The sequence below is a fragment of the Schistocerca serialis genome, chromosome 7 (genome assembly GCF_023864345.2).
Source record: "Schistocerca serialis cubense isolate TAMUIC-IGC-003099 chromosome 7, iqSchSeri2.2, whole genome shotgun sequence".
Lineage (NCBI taxonomy): Eukaryota > Metazoa > Arthropoda > Insecta > Orthoptera > Acrididae > Schistocerca > Schistocerca serialis.
Genome location: NC_064644.1, coordinates 38014955 through 38038850, shown reverse-complemented (window position 1 = coordinate 38038850; position 23896 = coordinate 38014955). Strand labels below are relative to the sequence as shown.

At 38.2% G+C, this 23896-nt stretch overlaps 2 protein-coding genes across 2 annotated transcripts in view; one reads left to right on the top strand and one right to left on the bottom strand.

Moving 5' to 3' along the window:
* LOC126412788 (uncharacterized) overlaps positions 1–14200 on the bottom strand; it is a 28305-nt gene extending 14105 nt beyond the window's left edge. Inside the window, exon 1 of the mRNA XM_050082563.1 lies at positions 14084–14200. Coding sequence (XP_049938520.1) covers positions 14084–14140 — 57 coding nt within the window. The 5' untranslated portion in view covers positions 14141–14200. The remainder of the gene's footprint in view (positions 1–14083) is intronic.
* Positions 14201–14538: 338 nt separating this feature from the next.
* LOC126412791 (proteasome maturation protein) overlaps positions 14539–23896 on the top strand; it is a 32575-nt gene continuing 23217 nt past the window's right edge. The window contains exons 1-2 of the mRNA XM_050082566.1: positions 14539–14703; positions 14876–14973. Coding sequence (XP_049938523.1) covers positions 14701–14703; positions 14876–14973 — 101 coding nt within the window. The 5' untranslated portion in view covers positions 14539–14700. The remainder of the gene's footprint in view (positions 14704–14875; positions 14974–23896) is intronic.

The following is a 23896-nucleotide window of genomic DNA, read 5'->3' as shown; positions in this document are numbered from 1 at the left end:
GGAAAAGGATGAGAAGAAACAATAATAGGAAAGTAAGGACTGGGGGAAAGGAATGAAAGAGGTAGCCATCTGGTTGAATTTTGCACAGAGCATAATTTAATCACTGCTAATGTTAGGTTCAAAAATTGTGAAAGAAGACTGTACATGTGGAAGGGACCTGGACACACTAAAATGCTTCAGACTGATTATGTAATGAATGGTAAGACAGAAAATTTGAAACAAGATTTTAAACTCTAATGCATTTCCAGAACCAGATGTTGACTCTGACCATAATTTGTTTGTTATAAAGCAAAGAATAAAATACAATAGCAGAAAGGTAGTACATTAAGGAGCAGGGGCCTGGATAAACTGTATGAACTAGATGTTGTTGAGTTTCAAAGGGAACATTAAACAACAATTGACTGAAATAGGGGAAAGGAATACAGTAGAAGACAAATAAGTACCTCTGAAAGATGAAACCAGAGTATCAGATAGGCAAAAAGAGAGGGCCTAGTAGAAATCTTTGGATAACATGAGATGTTTAAACTAATTAGTGGGGGAAAAATCAGCAGTGAAGCATGTAAAAAGAGAATACAGCTGTCTAAAAAAATGATATTAATGGAACTTGTAAAATGTCAAGCAGAAATGGTTGGAGGACAAATGCAAGTTTGCAGAAGCACACATGACAATGGGAAAGGTGGAGGAGTGTATACGAAAATTACAGAGACTTTTAGGAAAAAGACAAAAGGCTGTATGAATATTAAAGGTTCAAATGGTGAGCCAATACTAAGCAAATAAGGAAAGGCTGAAAGTGGAATAAGTCTACAGAAGGATTATAAAAAAGCAAACAAACTTGAAAAGAATGTTATAGATAAGGAAGGAGACACGGGCAAAGATGCGATGGGAGATACGATACAGCAAGAAGAACTCCAAAGAGCACTGTAAGACTTAAACTGAAACAATGCACTTTTTCCTGAGTGTGGCATTGCATCTTTTACATGGTGAATAATGGTTTTATGATAATAATGTACTGCAGCTGTTGAGTGAATGAGACAGTCACTTATTGTGCACATTGTCTGTACAGTTGATGACCCTGACCCTGATTTCGGTGATAAACTACAAAAGGACGCACTGTGGTCCCGGATTGCTGCCAATGAAATCCTTGTCCTGCATCTTTTGCAATAAACGAGTAATTCCCAGAAAAATCACCAATCACAATACACTCTGTTGGGCCAAGTGTTTCTTTCAGTGAAGCTAGATAATGTGATTGCTGATTTGTTATAAAATGATGACTTTTCAGCAATTCCAGTTTGTTGCAAAAACTGTGTATGAAATCATCAACTGTTTCCACCACTGATATCAATGTACACCAATCTGTTAGTTTCCACTGCCATATACTGGACATCTTCAGTCAAACACAGTGTTTCTGATTCTGCAATAAGAGATGAAATACAATGTACTCCAGGGCACTTATGACACTTATAAAACATACAGTCCTAGCTTTCTGTAGAGCACACAATATTTTCAAGTAAGTCTGTAGTTGTCTTATTAAGCTTGGCGACACCTAACATTAGCTCCAAATTCTGGTGATGAATACAAACACACACAGCATGGGTTCCATGAGCACCCACGAGTACACACCATTTGCGACGCAACTGTGCAAATTTTGAGAAACCAGTTTTATAAGTGGGGAAACGTCTCTTCGAAAGCTGCATACAGCTTCTTCAAATTTGCTAAAACAAGACATTTAAGCTTGTGTTCTTTAACACCACATTCCGATCGGAGAGATACAAAATCTTTCATCCCTGGACACAAATGACTGTACTCATCATCTTCATAAAATGTACAAACAGCACGTTGCACATTATCACATGAAGACTCACGGCCACACTGTGTCACATAAGGCAAGGTTCCTTGCTTTTCCATCAGTGCCCTGGCCTTCCGAACCAAATATTCTGACACCCCAAATTTCCTAGCACAATATGCAGTTGCCCACTTCGAAGGAAGGAGACTGATAATCTTGATTTTTATTTAATAGGTAACCATTTTATATTTTTGTTTTAGCTGTTCAATAAGACCAGCAAAGCCTGTCTCGATGGAAGTTGAAGGGATATGATCCTCATCATAAGATATTGTAACTTTGAGACTGTTTTCAAAGTGCTTATGAACAGCAGAACAGATTTTCTTGTACTTCTTTTTGCCATATGAGACTCTTTTACTACTACTCAGATGCTGTTTCTTAAGTGGTGACACAACGAGAGGACTACAGGCCGTATTCACTGCAGCTACAAATTCTTCAGTAGGTTGAAAACTGTCACTTGTATCTATTGAACATTCATTCTCTTGGTTGCCTCTTATAATGGTGTTAATCATCCAATAACACTTTGAGCACAGAGATTTGCCAGGTGTAAAATTAACATTACCAGAAATCTGCCTACACAGTTCTGTGGAAAAAACTCTCAGAAACTTTTTTACCACAGTCTTGTGACAAGAGCAGAGGTCACAACATACATGACCAAAAATGTGTGTTTATTTATTTATATTTTATTTATTTATTTATATCTTGTTCTGGTGATCCTTGTTGTGATACTATCACAGGATATGGAATCTGTCAATTTTACATGCTTTTGGCCAGAATTTAAGGTAATATATAAAACAAAACAAAAACAGTAGCTTAGGTCCCACTATAAAAAATACATTTTAGAGATAGATAGAGATTACAAAACAAAAAACAGTTCACAGTAACTTACGCCCCATTACAAAAAATACATTTTAGAGATAGATAAAGATGGCAAAATAATAAGTGTTACAGAGAAATAAATATTGCAAAATATATGTTTACAATAAAAATATTTGGTATTACAAACACAAATTTGGTAATACATTTGCAATTTACAATACAAGAAATGTTAAACACTGTAGTACAGGAACTCTTCTATTGTATAAACTGATCCTTGCAATAGGAACTGCCTTAAGGTTTTTTTAAACAAGAGATCATCATCTACCAAACACTTAATTCTTGAAGGGAGGGCATTAAAAATCTTACAGCCACTGAAATGGACTCCTTTCTGCACCATACTTAGATTTGGCTGTTCATAGTGGATATCATGTTTCCTTCTAGTATTGTGACTGATATGCTCTAGTCAGCTTAAAGATGGATTTTTCTTTCCTTATGAAGCACATCAATGAGAATATATATTGAGCAGTAGATGTAAGTATTTCAAGCTTCTTAAAAAGATTCCTGCATGTGGCTCTAGGATGGACTTCACACATGATCCTTATGTCTCTTTTTTGTACACACAGTACTTTTTTAGCCAGTGGCTGATTCCCCCAAAATATAATTCCAAATGCCATAATTGCATGAAAGTAACCATAATACGCTGACTTCATGGTTTCCATATTTCTATAAGAAGAAACAATGCGCAATGCGTATGTTGCTGAACTTAGTCTTTTGGATAGATCCACGATGTGGTTTGGCCAATTCAGTTTGCTATCAATATGCAAGCCTAGGTATTTAGAGGAATCTACCCTGGTTATTGTCTGATCACCAATTTTTATTACTATTTCCGGGTCGACAGAAGCGTCCGATCCAATGCGTCGGCTTTGACCAGTGACGTAAGGGTGTTGTCGTGTGTGACGTCATGACGGCGCGGAGTTTGGTTTGAGTGTGACTGTCTCCACTTCCGTTTTATCTTATTTTATTTACTTTTCTGATCTGTTCGTTCTATCTCGTGAGATTTTTTTTTTTTATTTAAAAACACTTATTACTTATTTTAATTATCTGTTTCCTCGAATTTCTGTTTTAGTTTATTACATTTATCTTTCTGATCTGTTCGTTCTATCCCGTGAGATTTTTTTTTTTTTTTTTAAAGACAAAAAACACTAATCAGCTACTGAAGCATCTTTATCTTCTATGGGTTGCAGGGGTTACGACCCCTGGGGAGGTGGGTGGGTATTCATGCATGGCTGTCTTCACTTACACGTTGTAGCCACGCAAGGCGTCTAAATTTGTTTATATTTAGTTTGCCCCCCACCCAAAACACCCCATTTCCCGCTCTTGTCCCGTTAGTGTCATTAGGCTTCTTGTGGAAAGTGTGTGTGTTTGTTTTCGTTTCCGCCATATTTGTGACATCATGGGTCAAAGCAGACGGGTGGGATCGGACGCTTCCGTATTTGCCTATTTCCTCATCTTTGGATGTTTTGTGGAACTGAATGTAGTTTGTTTTACAGTAATTTAAAGAAAGACCATTAATGTTGAACCAGTTCACTGTTTCATTTAAAACCTTATTTGATGTTACCTCAAGTTTATCTACTGAATTATCAATAAGTAGTGTAGTGTCATCAGTGAAAATGGTGAATCTACAATATTCCGTAGAGAGAGGGAGATCGTTTATAAATATAATAAAAAGTAGGGGACCCAGAACTGAGCCCTGCGGCACTCCACATGTGATGGTACCCCATTCTGAAGATACTGGGACACCATCTTGACTACCTACTACAACTTTTTATTTCCTGTTTGACAGATACGAGTCACGCCATTTCCCTGCTGCACCACTTATACCGAGATGTGCAGCTTTTTGTGAAAGAATTTGGTGATTTACACAGTCAAATGCTTTTGTTAGGTCACAAAATATGCCAATCACTTTCAGTTTTTTGTTGACAGATTCCAAGAGTTTGCCAGTAAACGCAGATATTGCATCTTCTGTTGACAAACCTTTCTGAAATCCAAACTGACTTTTGCTGAAGCTATTGTGTTCACTGAGATGTTTAACAATCCTGGCATGCATTAGTTTCTCTAAAACCTTTGAAAAGCTTGTCAGTAGTGATATTGGCCTATAGTTAGCAGTATCCGTCTTACCCCCCTTCTTATACAGCGGTTTTACAACTGCATACTTAAGCCTCTCAGGAACTATTCCTTGCTTAAGTGATGCATCAAAAATGTGGCAAAGGACTTAACTTACATGGCTGGAGCGTTATTTTAATAATTTGTTGGAAATGTCAATTCCAGCAGAGTTTTTACTTTTCAGGAATTTAATAACTCTTTCAATTTCTTGAATAGTGACTGTTTTTACCTTAATGTGTTATACTGAACCAGGTACTCTAGCTTTCAAAAGGTTGATGGCTTGCTTCATGGACCCTTGTAAACCTATTTTTTCTGTTACTGTTAAAAAATTGTTGTTGAATGGGTCTGCAACTGTTTTTGGATCGCTAACAAGATTACCCTCACTTTTGATCTGGATATTTTCACTACAAGCTGCATTTTTCCCCGTTTCCTTCTTTACAAATTTCCAGATAGTTTTTACTTTATTGCTCGAGTTGTCAATTTCTGCCTTCAAGCACATGTTCTTTGCTGCCTGAATGGTCTTATTCAGAACTTTATTGTAGATTTTATAGAGTGTAATCCTACCGTTATCATTTGAACTACTGGCTGCAGCATATAGTTCTCTGTAAAATTGTCCAGGTATACCTTCTCATGATAGTGACACAAAGTTTCCTTATCATCAATTTGTAATCCTGTACGAACAGCAGAAAGGTGTTTTGTCTCATCACTATAATCACACATCTGTTTGAGTCCTGATTGTCTACAGTAAGAGTTTATGACACTCCTGTTCTAATGCTGTACCAAGAAAACATTTCTCTCTGCCATCCATACACTGACCATGCACTTCACGACTCACTTCCATATTGAATTGTAGTGTATGCACACTCCTAATAAGATGATTCAATACTGTGCACCATGACAGCTCAGCTGTGATTCGATGATGGTGGTGGACCCATTAGGATTCCTGGGCTGGCAGAACTGTATTACATGTGGTATGTTAAGTTGCAGTCTGTATATAAAAACAATAAATTATTATTACATGTAAAGGGCTTTCCACAAGTGATAGATGGGATATTTGGAGTTAAGGAAATGAATATAAAATTGTTGTTGTTGTGGTCTTCAGTCCTGAGACTGGTTTGATGCAGCTCTCCATGCTACTCTATCCTGTGCAAGCTTCTTCATCTCCCAGTACCTACTGCAACCTACATCCTTCTGAATCTGCTTAGTGTATTCATCTCTTGGTCTCCCTCTACGATTTTTACCCTCCACGCTGCCCTCCAATGCTAAATTTGTGATCCCTTGATGCCTCAAAACATGTCCTACCAACCGATCCCTTCTTCTAGTCAAGCTGTGCCACAAACTTCTCTTCTCCCCAATCCTATTCAATACCTCCTCATTAGTTACGTGATCTACCCACCTTATCTTCAGCATTCTTCTGTAGCACCACATTTCGAAAGCTTCTATTCTCTTCTTGCCCGAACTGGTTATCGTCCATGTTTCACTTCCATACATGGCTACACTCCATACAAATACTTTCAGAAACAACTTCCTGACACTTAAATCTATACTCGATGTTAACAAATTTCTCTTCTTCAGAAACGATTTCCTTGCCATTGGCAGTCTACATTTTATATCCTCTCTACTTCGACCATCATCAGTTATTTTACTCCCTAAATAGCAAAACTCCTTTACTACTTTAAGTGTCTCATTTCCTAATCTAATACCCTCAGCATCACCCGATTTAATTTGACTACATTCCATTATCCTCGTTTTGCTTTTGTTGATGTTCATCTTATATCCTCCTTTCAAGACACTGTCCATTCCGTTCAACTGCTCTTCCAAGTCCTTTGCTGTCTCTGACAGAATTACAATGTCATCGGCGAACCTCAAAGTTTTTACTTCTTCTCCATGAATTTTAATACCTACTCCGAATTTTTCTTTTGTTTCCTTTACTGCTTGCTCAATATACAGATTGAATAACATCGGGGAGAGGCTACAACCCTGTCTCACTCCTTTCCCAACCACTGCTTCCCTTTCATGCCCCTCGACTCTTATAACTGCCATCTGGTTTCTGTACAAATTGTAAATAGCCTTTCGCTCCCTGTATTTTACCCCTGCCACCTTCAGAATTTGAAAGAGAGTATTCCAGTTAACGTTGTCAAATGCTTTCTCTAAGTCTACGAATGCTAGAAACGTAGGTTTGCCTTTTCTTAATCTTTCTTCTAAGATAAGTCGTAAGGTTAGTATTGCCTCACGTGTTCCAACATTTCTACGGAATCCAAACTGATCTTCCCCGAGGTCCGCTTCTAACAGTTTTTCCATTCGTCTGTAAAGAATTCGCGTTAGTATTTTGCAGCTGTGACTTATTAAACTGATAGTTCGGTAATTTTCACATCTGTCAACACCTGCTTTCTTTGGGATTGGAATTATTATATTCTTCTTGAAGTCTGTGGGTATTTCGCCTGTCTCATACATCTTGCTCACCAGTTGGTAGAGTTTTGTCATGACTGGCTCTCCCAAGGCCATCAGTAGTTCTAATGGAATGTTGTCTACTCCCGGGGCCTTGTTTCGACTCAGGTCTTTCAGTGCTCTGTCAAACTCTTCACGCAGTATCTTATCTCCCATTTCATCTTGATCTACATCCTCCTCCATTTCCATAATATTGTCCTCAAGTACATCGCCCTTGTATAAACCCTCTATATACTCCTTCCACCTTTCTGCCTTCCCTTCTTTGCTGAGAACTGGGTTGCCATCTGAGCTCTTGATATTCATACAAGGGGTTCTCTTCTCTCCAAGGGCCTCTTTAATTTTCCTGTAGGCAGTATCTATCTTACCCCTAGTGAGACAAGCCTCTACATCCTTACATTTGTCCTCTAGCCATCCCTGCTTGGACATTTTGCACTTCCTGTTGATCTCATTTTTGAGACGTTTGTATTCCTTTTTGCCTGCTTCATTTACTGCATTTTTATATTTTCTCCTTTCATCAATTAAATTCAATATTTCTTCTGTTACCCAAGGATTTCTATTAGCCCTTGTCTTTTTACCTACTTGATCGTCTGCTGCCTTCACTACTTCATCCCTCAGAGCTACCCATTCTTCTTCTACTGTATTTCTTTCCCCCATTCCTGTCAATTGTTCCCTTATGCTCTCCCTGAAACTCTGTACAACCTCTGGTTCTTTCAGTTTATCCAGGTCCCATCTCCTTAAATTCCTGCCTTTTTGCAGTTTCTTCAGTTTCAATCTGCAGTTCATAACCAATAGATTGTGGTCAGAATCCACATCTGCCCCCGGAAATGTCTTACAATTTAAAACCTGGTTCCTAAATCTTTGTCTTTCCATTATGTAATCTATCTGATACCTTTTAATATCTCCAGGATTCTTCCAGGTATACAACCTTCTTTCATGATTCTTGAACCAAGTGTTAGCTATGATTAAGTTATGCTCTGTGCAAAATTCTACAAGGCGGCTTCCTCTTTCATTTCTTCCCCCCAATCCATATTCACCTACTATTTTTCCTTCTCTCCCTTTTCCTACACTCGAATTCCAGTCACCCATGACTATTAAATTTTCGTCTCCCTTCACTACCTGAATAATTTCTTTTATCTCGTCATACATTTCATCAATTTCTTCATCATCTGCAGAACTAGTTGGCATATAAACTTGTACTACTGTAGTAGGCATGGGCTTTGTGTCTATCTTGGCCACTATAATGCGTTCACTATGCTGTTTGTAGTAGCTAACCCGCACTCCTATTTTTTTATTCATTATTAAACCTACTCCTGCACTACCCCTATTTGATTTTGTATTTATAACCCTGTATTCACCTGACCAAAAGTCTTGTTCCTCCAGCCACCGAACTTCACTAATTCCCACTATATCTAACTTTAACCTATCCATTTCCCTTTTTAAATTTTCTAACCTACCTGCCCGATTAAGGGATCTGACATTCCACGCTCCGATCCGTAGAATGCCAGTTTTCTTTCTCCTGATAACGACGTCCTCTTGAGTAGTCCCCGCCCGGAGATCCGAATGGGGGACTATTTTACCTCTGGAATATTTTACCCAAGAGGACGCCATCATCATTTAATCATACAGTAAAGCTGCATGTCCTCGGGAGAAATTACGGCTGTAGTTTCCCCTTGCTTTCAGCCGTTCGCAGTACCAGCACAGCAAGGCCGTTTTGGTTAATGTTACAAGACCAGGTCAGTCAATCATCCAGACTGTTGCCCCTGCAACTACTGAAAAGGCTGCTGCCCCTCTTCAGGAACCACATGTTTGTCTGGCCTCTCAACAGATACCCCTCCGTTGTGGTTGCACCTACGGTACGGCCATCTGTATTGCTGAGGCACGCAAGCCTCCCCACCAACGGCAAGGTCCATGGTTCATGGGGGGGGAATATAAAATGTTTAATTTAAATCCTTGATATCTTTAGCTGGAACTCAAATATTTATTATTTGACAGGCAAGATTAATGGGCAGTTTCGGTAATTCACCATTATTTTTGTCTGTAGTTTTGACTAATAATTCTGGATTAACACCATAAAAATAAAACAGAGTGAAAATTTAAAAATTTAATGTTGAAATCAGCTTAATGCGCTTTGGACACTTCAGAAAACATCTCTGAAAGATAGCAGTGTCATGGTTTGATGCTTTAGGGGATAGGTTTTAACTTAATTATCTTATATATATCGTCCCATCCATCATGAGTAGCATGTGCCATCCATCTCAGTGTTTATGTAGGAAAAATCAATTTGAATGGAAATATAACTAACAGAATTCAGTAGATCTTGAGCAAGACTCAATGAAATTAAAGTCTTTCTTTACTATCAAAAACCAATGCATGACTTTAGTGCCAGATGGGAGAGCTTTCATTGTAAAAAAGAAATCATTGCAAAAGAACTTGGTGGTTCCAACTACACTTACGCTCATAAATTAAGGATAATGCTGATACATGGTGAAACAATGCTCTGGTGGGCGGTTTGCGGCTTTAAATCACCTTGGAGTATGACCATGCGGTGTATTTGACCTGCGGTCGTCGCATGGTGGCGCTGGCAGCAGTCCACATATGCAGAGGTGTGTTGGTGCATGTCAGAGTACGGTGCAACAAGTAAGTGTGCAGACGTTTTCAGAGATGCTAATGGTGACTGTGTGTTGAAAATGGCTCAAAGAACACATATTGATGACGTTATGAGGGGTAGAATACTAGGGCGACTGGAGGCTGGTCAAACACAGCAGGTCATAGCACAGGCCCTCCGCATGCCACAAAGTGTGATCTCAAGATTATGGCAACGATTCCAGCAGACAGAAAACGTGTTCAGGCACTACAGTACGGGACGTCCACAGAGTACAACACCACAAGAAGACCAATATCTCACCATCAGTGCCCGCAGAAGTTGACGGAGTACTGCAGGTAGCCTTGCTTGGGACCTTACCGCAGCCACTGGAACAGTTGTCTCCAGACACATAGTCTACAGACGACTGAACAGACATGGTTTATTCACTGGGAGACCTGGAAGGTGTATTCCACTGACCCCTGGTCACAGGAGAGCCCGTAAAGCCTGGTGTAAGAACACTGTACATTGTCATTGGAACAGTGGTCCCAGGTTATGTTCACAGATGAGTTCAAGTATAGTCTGAACAGTGATTCTCGCTGGGTTTTCATCTGGCGTGAATCAGGAACCAGATACCAACACCTTAATGTCCTTGAAAGGGACCTGTACAGAGGTTGCGGTTTGAGTGTGTGGGGTAGGATTATGATTAGTGCACGTACACCCCTGCATGTCTTTGACAGAGGAACTGTAACAGTTCAGGTGTATTGGGATGTCATTTTGCACCAGTATGTCCACCTTTTCAGGGGTGCAGTGGGTCCCACCTTATTCCTGATGGATGATAATGCGTGGCCCCACTGAGCTGCCATCGTGGAGGAGTACCTTAAAACAGAAGATATCAGGCGAATGGAATGGCCTGCCTGTTCTCCAGATCTAAACCCCATTGAGCACGTCTGGAATGCTCTCAGTCGACATAATTGCTGCAGGTCTTCAAACCCATATGACACTTCAGGAGCTCCAACAGGCACTGGTGCAAGAATGGGAGGCTATACCCAAGCAGCTGCTCAACCACCTGATCCAGAGTATGCCAACCCATTGTGCAGCCTGTGTACATGTGCATGAGGATCGTATTCCATACTGATGTCGGGTACATGCACAGGAAACAGCGGCATTTTGTACCACTTGTTTCAGAACGGTTTTCTCAACTTATCACCAATACTGTGGACTTGCAGATCTGTGTCGTGTGTGCTCCCTATGTGCCTTTGCTATTAGTGTCAGTTTTGCGTAGTGCCACGTTGTGTGGCACCAGATTTTGCAATTATCCTTAATTTGTTAGCATGAGTGTAATTTCCAGACTTTCTGGCTATGCTACTGAAAACGAGTTTAATAATGAACTGTTTGTCAATAATGGTGGGCAATCAGTGCAACAATGAACTGTTTGTCAATAATGGTGTGAAATCATTGCACACATGACAACCTGATGTTTACCACTACCACTAATTTCTCTCTGGTGATAAACGAAAGGGGGGAAATGTTGCTATTCTCTACATGTAATTTCAGTGCTTTAGGATCCCATTGAAACTATTCACTGTCATGACTTTCACATTTTTCACTTCCATCCTAGGTCATTCACTCACTGAAGGCCTGGTATAATACGTTCATCAGTATTAGAACATTCTTAAATGACTTACAATAAATGGGAGAAACACAAAGATATTTTGGCTGTAATTAGACTTAGATACAAGCTACATAATGAACCAATTTGCAGCACGCTTTGACCTTGCACACATTGCATTTGGGGAGGTCCCTAATAATGATTTTTGACAATTTCAGGATTTTCCAAATCCAAAAACTCAATGTGTGCATGCAACTAACACAACTAAATTTGTTGCACGAATTCAGCCTTATCACCTCTCTATATACACCAAATACCGTTTCAGTACAATTATTCACACGAGATAAAAAATATTGGAAACGTCCAAAAATGTGATAACTTGTGTAGCTGTTTGTCTATGTCTTACTTCTGAACCATGAATCATTGCAACACATCCTTGCTTTCTCCTACAAGGGAGAGGTGTTACCTTTCAAATGAGGCCCACCTTCTGTTTTTATCCGATTTAGTACAGGAGCTAGGAGGTCACGCATGGTGGCATGTTTTTTGAAGAAAAAAAAATTGTAACTTTGGGAGGGCCTAGCTCAGCCCCCCAGGCTGAGATATGAACTTACTTTAGTGCTGTTATTAACTGTACCAAATTTCATTAAAATCTATAACCATGATGGAACCCTCATCTGATGATTTCCAATGGAATTGCCCCAGTACACTTATTTGGGGCATCAAGGGAAATTTGTTATTGTGTTAATCTTTTCTAGATAGGGAGGATGTAGCAAGTTATCTTCGATGGAGATTCATTGACAGAAGTTTAAATAACTTCATGTATGCCCAAGGGGCGTATGTACCCTTGCTGTTCACGTTTCACATTAATGATTTTGTGGACAATATTAACAGTAACCTCAGACTTTTGCAGATGATGCAGTTATCTCTAATGAAGTATTGTCTGAAAGAAGCTACTTAATTATTCAGAGGGATCCTGATAAGATTTCAAAGTGGTGCAAAGATTAGCAACTTGCTTTCAATGTTCAGAAATATAAAACTGTGTAAATCACAAAACAAAAAACGTAGTATCCTACAATATCAATGAGACACAGTTGGAATCAGCCAACTCATACAAACATCTGGGTGTAATACTTTGTTGGGATATGAAATGCAATGGTCACATAAGTTCAGTCGTGGGTAAAGCAGGTGGTAGACTTTGGTTTGTTGAACGAGTTCTGGGGAAATGCACTCAGTCTACAAAGCAGATTTCTTACAAATCACTCATGCGACCCATCCTAGAACATTGCTTAAGTGTGTGGGACCTGACCAAATAGGATTAACAGAGGATATTGGACGCATACAGAGAGGACAAGCATGAATGGTAACAGATTTATTTGATCAGTGGGAGAGTGTCACAGAGATGCTGAAGAAGCTGAATTTGCAGACCTCTGAAGAAGGTGTAAAGTACCCAAGAATGCCAACTGACAAAGTTTCAAGAAATGGCTTTACACGATGACCATAGGAATACACTACAATCCTCTAGCGCTGCCACAGGGATCTTGAGAACACGATTATATTAATTAGAGTATCCATGGAAGTATTTAAACAATCATCCATGCCACATTCAGTTTGTGAATAGAATGGTGGGAAAACCCTAATAACTTGTAGTGGGATGTATCTCCTGCCATGCACTTCACAATGGTTTGTGGAGTTTAGATGTTGAGCTGTTAAATCTACAACCAGAGTGCTTCCACAGGCACAGTGGTACAGCTATGTTTTATGCAGACTATGTATCCCTATCTAACATTCATTCAGAATTAGAGTTTATAAATTCTGCTGCAAAGTCTGTAACAGGTTGTCAACAGACGTCACGCAGGAAACCCCTTCAATAAGAAAAAATGAGTAACTTATTACCATCTTTCATAATTTATCTGATTCCTGAACTCGGGGATATATACTCAACTGAAACACGAAACTCACATTAAACAAACTTTAACTTGCAATTATAGGCATCTGATAATGTAAAGTCTTAGATGTAAACCTGTTTTTGTGAATCACATAAAAAACAGAAGATGACTGCTGAAAGAAGAGCAGCGAGTTTTTTTTAAAAGTACATAAGCATATATAAAGTAATCAAGAAATAATTCCTATGGTTATCTATGCGATTTCATTGGCATTAGCTGTAATTGGTTGTTCGTACACGTTGCAGAAGTATTTTATATGATTTGTGGAACACGACAAGTGAAACAATGTATGTAAGCAATTTCTGTTATCATTTAACGCACCTCGGCCTCTACGTACCACCTACTGTGTTATATAAACATTATGCATTGGATTTTTTGGTCCAGGAAATTTTACTGGAATAGTTGCAGCATACTCGACAAAAATCAATTGTTTTTGATCTTATTGTATACGACGACGAGAAAACTCAATAAAGAGGGGGTGGGGGAGGTTAGGCCACACAATAGGCAACTCCTAGCGAGAAAAGCCAGCAATTGTCTTCACCATATCCCCATATGCTTTGCCCGTTTATTTTTCATTAAAATGACAAGGATCACTCCTTAAACTCCCTACCGTCTACAGTTAAATTGTTTAAAAAAATCTGTGGTTAAATACAATTGCTATATGAAGCAATACATACTGACGAATCATTCTCCTGTACATAAGCTTGTTGAATTTCCCCCTTCCCGTTCGCCATTCCACAGCATGATTTGGAACAACACACACGCGGGAAAATTGATAACACAAATCGCTGGAAAGATAGATCAACAACAGAACGAATTGCTGACTAATGGGAAAAAAATCTGAATTTGCGTCAATGAATCAATCTCATAACTAAATGAGCCATAAATTCTAATTTATGTTATAATAAAGATCTCTGTATTCATCTGCAGTATATGAACGGGAAATTCATGTACAGATTATTTTATAAAGCTGTGCAAACTCGAATAGGTTATAGTTTATATTATTCATATAACTTGAAATTGGCTAATATTCATATATTTTGCAGGCATGTGGCGAGTTCAAGGATATTTGAGAAGTTTCGAACGTCCATGAACTTTTTCGATCACTAATAATCTTTGGGTAAAATTGCTGACAAACCACATCGTGATCTTTGGCGCGTCAAGACGAAAGAGGGTACTGTTGTAAATAATTTGTAAACAGTGGGATATAGTGGAAGTGCTCTTGGAAACTAGGAAATAAACTCCGGTCTATAAGTTTGTGTGAAGTACAGCCTGTGAATAAGCTAGTATCAGAATGGTAATTTTCTTGTCATGCCACATTATGTCAAATCATTTGTAATGTGAATAGTTTTGACATGACAGAGCAATTTTGAATTTGCAACATGGGTGTCTTGAACGTTTAAATGCTCTTTAATTTCATAAATCGTTGATGATACTCATCGTTTTATTTATTTGTTTTCGTGTTGCAGAGTTTTGGCTTGCCATCTGTGAAACCTAAGCCTTCTGCAGCAGGGAAGTTCGAAATCCAGGAAGGCCATTATGGAGTTCCGGATCCAATGGTCTACGGGTGAGAAGATATGAAAAATTATTACTAATTCTACCACTGATCATTAGCTTACGTGATCAAATTTATATTAACATTATAACTGGAGTATAACGTATATTTATTCTTTTTTTTTTTTAGTATAGGCCGCCAAACTGATGGCTTTTGCAAACGTCATACATAGGTTGTTTAGATTTGTATAGATAACACTTACATACAGTACTGGTGCTTACATTCATCTTAATCGTCTAATTATGTTACAAAAGAGGTCAAATAAATTAGAATTCACTGAGTCAATGTAAACATTTATTTATTAAGAAGCCTTTTAACTCCCTGTGGAACAGTTTTCAAAGCATGTGGCAGCTTGTTGAACCATATATGCCCATTAATATAAAGATTGTTGTCTGTTGTTTTTAATTTTGCCCTCGTCTGAAGTAGGCCTAGTTACTCTTACTTCTAGTATTGTAATTATGTGTATCACTGCACTTATTATTTACTTTGTTTTTACTATTAAGAAAAAATATAAGTTTATACACATACAAGGGATATTCTGTTAAAAATTTGTCCTGGACAAAGGTTTCTTGACAGGACTCTCAGGACTTCAGTCCATACATTAACCTAATGGGTCTTTTCTGTAATATTGCTATAATATGCAGGTGCAGGTCTGCCATGCAACCCCACGGTTCGATATCATAATTAAGAAATGGATAAATTGTTCCATAGTAAACCATTTTTTATGTTTGACTTTGGACTATGTATGCCAGTTGACTTACCACATACAAGCTACTGCTTACTTTCACACATACAGAAGTAGGGTCAATTCTAGTGTCTGATTCCACTTGTCGGCTTTGAGCAATGACGTCATACCTAAGTCAGATAGGCTACATAGAGGCAATCATTGAAAGCAACTGATCATGTTTGCAAACAAGAATGTAGCATACGATAAAATTAGAATCACAGTTCACGTGATTAATATTTAGTCACAAATTATATTGACAAGAATTAAAAGTAATGAAAATAAATAAGAACAGAAAAAGAGAAGTATACATGTCTGAATTCATTATTATCGTAATTTATGCAAGCAAGAAAAGCACAGAGAACCCTTAAATCCATTGCAGTATAGTGCACGATGAAGTCATAATACTGTGAACTAACATAAACTTGTAATAATAATTATTAAATCTAATAGGACTAGTACACAACTATCGAAAATTCACAAAAAGTAGGGCCTCACAAATACTGGAATCGGTAACTGGAACGGCCCTATACAGGTTAATTCGAGTTATAGATTACAACAATTCCACAGTTCATTATATAGACCGTTTTAACAACAAGTGTGTGCACTAAAGTGTTACAGGATTTCTACATATCGTTGGTGAAGAAACAATACTGCATAAGTAACAAAATAAGAATTTTACACGAGAGACAAAAAACTGTTTAAATTGCCTAATACATTTCACAGCGGCACTAAATTTGCATCGTAGCAGTACAAGGAAAGATTGGATCAAATAAAAATGTGAAACAAAAAAAAAATGCTTTATTCAGCTTAATTACGGCACATACGCGGAATTGTCTGGGTATTTATCCATGATCTGCTACTTATGCTGTATTTGTTTGTCAGTCTCCCGGCACAACTTGACACATTTACATTGGTATTTGGTGAAAGGAAAGCTAGGAAGAACATGTTTTGGAGCATTAATCATTTTTATTGAAAGATTTCATAGAAACATTTTAAATAAATATACTGTTTACATATTTGCGATAATGTCTGCACATTTCTTCAAGAAAAATCCTAAACGTCACTCAAAGCAGCAACAGAGAATCACACTGCACTGATACTCGTCACACAGTTACCTCCGCTATAATTTTCATTCATAAGGAATGTTGTCATAATAACTATGACAATCTTTAGGAAGAACAGATTTAAGTTGTTGTAAATGATCCCATTTGGATTTCTTGATTTTTCCATCTTTCGTTGTATAGTTTCGGGAAGCAAACATCTCCAAGAATTTTCCTCGGATGCCTCGGTAATTCTTACCACACCTCGTTGAAAGAGCACTTGTAGTAAATAATACCATGTGGGCGGTACTGTTGTGCCCTCAGATTGGTAACTGTAGGCTCATTTTTTACAGCTCTTCCAGGCCTAATTGAGTTGTACAGCCACAAACTTTTCTCTGCATATTTGATGAAAAAGGAATAATCTAGGTAATGGACTTCGCATGGATGTGGCTTTTTTCTCAATTCTTTAGATATCGTAGCGTATTGGCTAGGAAGTGTACCTTCACGTCCTTTAAGCTTGCTCTCAATGGAGCTGTGAACTGAGTCAGATTCCATCTGAGTATGGTCTTTCTCCAAAAACTCGTGTGAGATCAATACTCCAGTATCAATTGCTAATCTTAAAAGAGCATTTGATAATATCACATTTCTATTCTGATATGTGCAGCCATCAAAATACAGAATGACTTGAATGGGGTTTTCCTTAATTATTCTGGATAGGGTGTCCATGACGCATGAAGCAAACCATGATGCAACCAAATCACCGTGCGTTTCATTGAACCAGTAACATACTCCATCATGACTTTCTAAATTATACATTGTAAAGTTATGAACAGCCAACTTTGTTTTATAATAAACTGCACTTGCACTTAAAAATGGAGCTACTTTCACGGCCTGTGAGTCCATGGTGTGCACTGAGCAGAGCTTCTGCTGGGCTTCTTTCTTGTCAGCATCTTTTTCCATCGTTGCCTGCTCTTTCCATTCTGTGTGTTGCTTCCACACGTCTTCACTACAACACAAGTCGCACTGGCCTTTCTTGGGGCAAAATAAGGTAATATTACCATTTTCTAAAATCAAGTTAAAGGTAGCCTGACTTAATGGTGAAACCTTCTCTGCATGACTTTTTCCACGTAGTCCATACACCTGTTGTTTGGATTGTAGAATAGGCTCAAGGTACAACTTTGAGGAGGATTTCCTGCGGTAATGCGATGGAAGTTTCAGAAGAGAGTCCAGGAATTCTTTTATGAAGGTTTTCTAATCTTTCTTCTTCATCTGTTTGATTCGAGGTCATGACAATTCTGTATCAGGACTAAACCCATGTGTGGAATTACCCAGCCGATATCGGACTGTCCATTCTTTAATCTCGAGTATTGAGAAACATCTTTTTGCATACTTTGTTTCTCCAGCTCATTTTTCAAACGATAAACGAGCGTCCCTTTTCTCATGGATTTGCCAGTGTACTTCCCTGGACGTTTGGTTGAAATTATGTCCACAAGGTTAGTAATGTAAACCTTTCTCTGATCCCATGACATCGTTTCCCAAAATGTGTTAAATACTGCCTGCCTATCATCAGCAGAAAACTGATGACACCTCCATTGAACGTATTTCTGGCACGTCTTCAAAGTACATGTTGGACCTACTTTCGTGCCCCTCTTGGAGTATCATGAGTGATTTTACCAATTCGACTTCTTTTGTATCCAATATACGCCTGCCCATGCATTTTCAGAATTTTATTGGCATTTTTCTTCTGATCTGCAGGATGTGGTTTAGACTTCCTTTTCCTGTCTCTGCTTACGTCACCATAAAATTCTTGGCCTTCACTGTCAGCATTATTATTGCTTCCGTGATCTTCTGACAATTTATCCAGAGCGTTTGGCAAACAATGAGCACCATCGCATAGCAATGAGTGTGAAGTACTGCCGTCTTTAATGGAAACAGTGACTGTGGTTTCATTTTGAGCATTGGTGGATACAGCCACTGAAGTTTCTAGATGGAAAAATATTTATATATTAATTAAGCAGACAAAGATGAAGCTCAAATTCATGTATTTGTGAGAAATGACGGCATCAGCGATACTATTAACAATAATCCCAAGAAAATTTGCCTGCGTCGTTAGATGTTTCAGGAACAGTAACCAAGAACCACATATACGAAATTAATTCTTCTTCGGTAAATGTAACTTCTGTGTTACGACTTTTCTCACCTGTTGTTTGTTCTGCATTTATGGGAGATCCTACAAGAAAGTGGACAGTCTAGAAATCTTTGGCAGAAATGAATAAAGCACAGAACGAGTGATGTGGGGTCGTTCTGATTTATATCACAATAAGACACTTGCTGTGCTACTAACATTCAAAGGTGAATAATAAAACAATTTTCTTACCGTTATCAGTCACTCTTGGGAACGATTCTCCTCTTTCATAAGCTGATTTCAGCTGAGAAACAATTTCTTCTTTGGTAAAAAAATCATCTATGTCGCTGTCCATTATCAAAAATGAAGCTACAAGCATGGAACCACTTTTGAGCACTGTTAAATACGTAATAAGGCAGTAACAATGTGCTGTGGCTGCACGCACTTTTGTATTTACACGATATTGTTTACAGTATCCATAAATTGTAGATACGCGGTATTTAATTCTCTATAGTTCCGTGGTATTGCCATCTATTTATTTGCTGTGTCACATACGCGGTATTGTTTTAGATAATTTTTTCATGGTAAATAATTAAAAATTCGTCATTATGGCATTAAGAGCAGATGTGCGTATGGTCAACGACATCATCTGACTGAAAAACGAAAAATCGGCAAATTGTCAGTTACGTGGTATTGTTTCTTCATCGACGGTATGGTATTACTCGCATCACCGGTGTGAAAAAGAGAAAAATTTGGAGGCTGTACCTACAATACTTGTTACTTTCTCATGGTAGTTCTGAGATGAATAAGAAATAGACTATAGAAATCTGTCCAAAATTATGAACCATCAAATATTTGGAATTGTTAATTAGACTTGACCACTTACATAGATCAGTTTGAGTTACTGATTCCAGCCATTTGATCATTCATCACACAGCTCTCGTACAAGATAAGTAATTTAAGTAGTAACAAACTGTTTATAACACTTGAAACTAATTTATTATGTTAATTATAGTGCTCTTCAAGCTTACCATTAAAGATTTTTGTCTTACTCGCATATTTTCACAGTAGTCACGTAAAGTTCATTTTGTTTACATATTGCGGCCAGGCCGAACATTTGACCTTTCAGATTAAACTTCATATCGCAATTTTAAGTGCATTTACTGATAGTTTAGTGTGCTAAAAACGTTTGCTGCCCCTATATATCTGTAGAGTATCGTTATCTCTTAAGTAATTTCCAGTAAAAAACTTCTGAACCACTGTTTACATAGTCGCGAGTAGGCCTAATTTTTCGTACACGTATTTTCATTGTTTTCCAGTAACTTAATTGTCTTTCTATCACTAAAATTGATTTGTACCATGAGTTTAAAGTTCGTGACGTGCCGTAGAATCGTTAGCTCCGGGGTCTGGTGTGATGGATGTAGTACTTTTTTCATTGGGACGATTGTGGTGGCGTGGGAATTGGGATAATGAATGAGACTCATCAGTGGTTCTGTAAGCTATGCAGTAGAGATAGAAAGATTGTGGAACAGGAGGGGAAAATTGCTGCCCTTCAGGCTGAGTTAGATGAGGCTGGGCGAGAGCTGGGCAGGTTAAGGGGGGAGAAGGGTAAACAGGGGTGGGAAGTGGCAACAGGCGTAAGGAACAGGCTAAGAAATTCTTCTGACAACTTTGTTATTAATGTACAAAATAGGTTTGACCTGTCCCCTCAGTCAGAAACTAATGAGCCTCTCACAGAAGTAGATGTAGACAGGGCTCAACAAGCTTTCAGCAGCAAATTGAATAAGAATGTAGGGAAGTCTGCAAAGAGAAAGAAAGTCTTGTTGCTAGGTAGTTCACGTGCTAGGGGTGTGGGCCAACTTCTGCAGGATGAATTAGGGTCAGAATACCAGGTCACAAGTTTTTTCAAACCTAGTGCTGGACTGGGACAGGTTACAGAGGATTTAGGTTCACTATGTAGAGGCTTTACTAAGGAAGATACCGCGGTTATTGTGGGTGGGCCAGGCAACAGTATTGACAGAGATCCGGGGCACAGCATAGAGTGTGGCCTGGCAAAGATTGCATCAACATTGAGTCATACCAGTGTTGGGTTTGTGTCGGTTCTGGAGTGCCACGACCGACCTCATTTGAGCTCTTCTGTCAGGAGAGTTAATTTGGAGTTGGAACGGCTACTTGGATCTGGTGCAGGGTCACACATTGGTGTGGTTCCTGTTGATTCACTCTGTAGGTGGGACTATACTAGACATGGCCTACACCTCAACAAGAAAGGGAAGGGTAAACTGGCTGGGCTGATAGCAGGAAATTTAAATGGGGGAGGAACTACATCTCATGGTGGAAACTCTTTTTTAGTGTAAGGTCAGTGTCCAGTGGGAAACTCAGCCAGGCAAGTACTAAAGATGTTAAAAAAGTTCAAGAAACAAAAGTAAAGTGAAAAATAATGTCAGTATATTTCATCAAAATATTGGGGGATTGAAGAATAAAATTGATGAGCTTCTGCTTTGTTTAGAAGAAATAGCAACTGAGAATGTAATAGATGTACTATGCCTGTCTGAGCATCACATTGTCACTGCTATGCAAAAGGTTAGCATCAGTGGGTACAAATTAGCTGCACATGTAAGTAGAGATGATATGATGAGAGGAGGAGTTGCCATATATGTCAAAAGCTTCCACAGTGTAAAAAATTTAGAAACTAAAAAATTTTGTGTAGAGCAACATATGGAAGCATGTGCCACTGAACTTAAAGTAAATGATGGCACTTTCATAATTGTAACAGTGTATAGGTCCCCCTCAGGGAATTTCCAGCTATTTCTAGAAAACTTGGATGCTTTGTTGTGCTATCTGTCAGACAGGGGGAAGCAAATTATCATTTGTGGGGATTTCATTGTTGATTCCCTGAAAAAGTGTAATAGGAAGAATGACCTTGTAGTATTACTCAGTTCTTTCAATTTGAGCTCCATCATTGATTTTCCTACTCGGATAACAAAGAACAGCAGTACATTGATAGATAACTTTTTTATAGACCAAGATAAGTTTATGGACATAAATGCTTATCCTGTTGAGAATGGTCTTTCAGATCATGGTGCACAGCTAGTTACAGTACATGACATAGCTCCATGCAGTATACCAAATCAGACTTTCAAAGCAGTGCGTTCAACTAACAATATAAATATTGCAAACTTTAGGGAAAGCCTACAGCAGCTAGACTGGGATGAAGTGTATAAGGAACCCGATACGAACTTGAAATATAACTTATTTCACGATACATTTTTAAGGGTATTTGAAAATTGTTTTTCCAAGAAAATAGTTAAACATAATTCCAGGAAAACATATAAAAAAACCTTGGCTAACTAAAGGAATAAGAATATCTTGCAACTGTAAAAGAGAACTGTATCTAACAGCAAGAGGGAGTACTGACCCCGAAATTGTTCAATATTATAAAAACTATTGTGCGGTACTAAGAAAAGTTATTAAAAAGTCCGGAAGAATGTGTATCATGTCTGAGATCAGTAACTCTGATAATAAAATTAAAGCAATTTGGAATATTATTTAAAGGGAAACAGGGCAACCAAGAGCACAGGAATACTTTAGTGCCATCAAACTGAATTACAAGTGTACTAGCAAACAATCAGAAATTGAAAATATTTTCAATAATCATTTTTTAAATGTTGTGGAGAAAATAGGATCTAGATCTTCACTAGAAGAGGGAAGGCTACTAATAGAAGAGGCCATACCTGTGCAGTTTGAAACAACTGTAATTCCACCAACCTCTCCCTCTGAAATCAGTAAAATAATAAACTCAACGAAAAGTAAAAGCTCTTACAGAATTGATGGCATTTCCAACAAGGTACTTAAAGCTTGTTCGCCACAGATAAGTAGGATTCTCAGCCACGTATGTAATAGCTCTTAGAGCAGGGTGTTTTCCCCGATAGACTGAAATATGCCATTGTAAAACCATCGCATAAAAAGGGGGATACATCGGATGTCAACAACTACCGCCCAATCTCTCTTCTGACAGCTCTTTCAAACATTTTTGAGAAATTAATGTATTCAAGAGTAGCCTCCCATATTTGTAAAAATAAAGTACTAACAAAATATCAGTTTGGTTTTCAGAAAGGCTTTTCAACAGAAAATGCTATATACACTTTCACTGATCAAATATTAAATGCTCCGAATAACCGGACATCACCCATTGGTATTTTTTGTGATCTCTCAAAGGCCTTTGATTGTGTAAATCATGGAATTCTTTTAGATAAGCTAAATCATTATGGTTTGAGTGGGGCAGTGCACAAATGGTTTAATTCATACTTAACTGGAAGAATGCAGAAAGTTGAAATAAGTGGTTCATGTAATGTTAAAACAACAGCTGATTCCTCAAACTGGGGGCTATCAAGTATGGGATCCCACAGGTTTGGGTCTTAGGTCCTTTACTGTTCTTGATAAACATTAATGACTTACCATTCCACATTGATGAAGATGCAAAGTTAGTTCTTTTTGCTGATAATACAAGTATAGTAATAACATCCAAAAACCAAAACTAAGTGATGTAATTGTAAATGATGTTTTTCCCAAAATTATTAAGTGGTTCTCAGCAAACGGACTCTCTTTAAATTTTGATAAAACACAGTATATACAGTTCTGTACAGTAAATGGCACAACTCCAGTAATAAATATAGAATTTGAACAGAAGTCTGTAGCTAAGGTAGAATTTTCAAAATTTTTAGGTGTGTCCATTGATGAGAGGTTAAACTGGAAGCAACACGTTGATGGTCTGCTGAAACGTCTGAGTTCAGCTACGTATGCTATTAGGGTTATTGCAAATTTTGGTGATAAGAATCTCAGTAAATTAACTTACTATGCCTACTTTCATTCACTGCTTTCGTATGGCATCATATTCTGGGGTAATTCATCGTTGAGTAGAAAAGTGTTCATTGCTCAAAAACGTGTAATCAGAATAATTGCTGGAGCCCACCCACAGTCATCCTGCAGACAACTATTTAAGGATATAGGGATCCTCACAGTAACCTCACAGTATATATATTCACT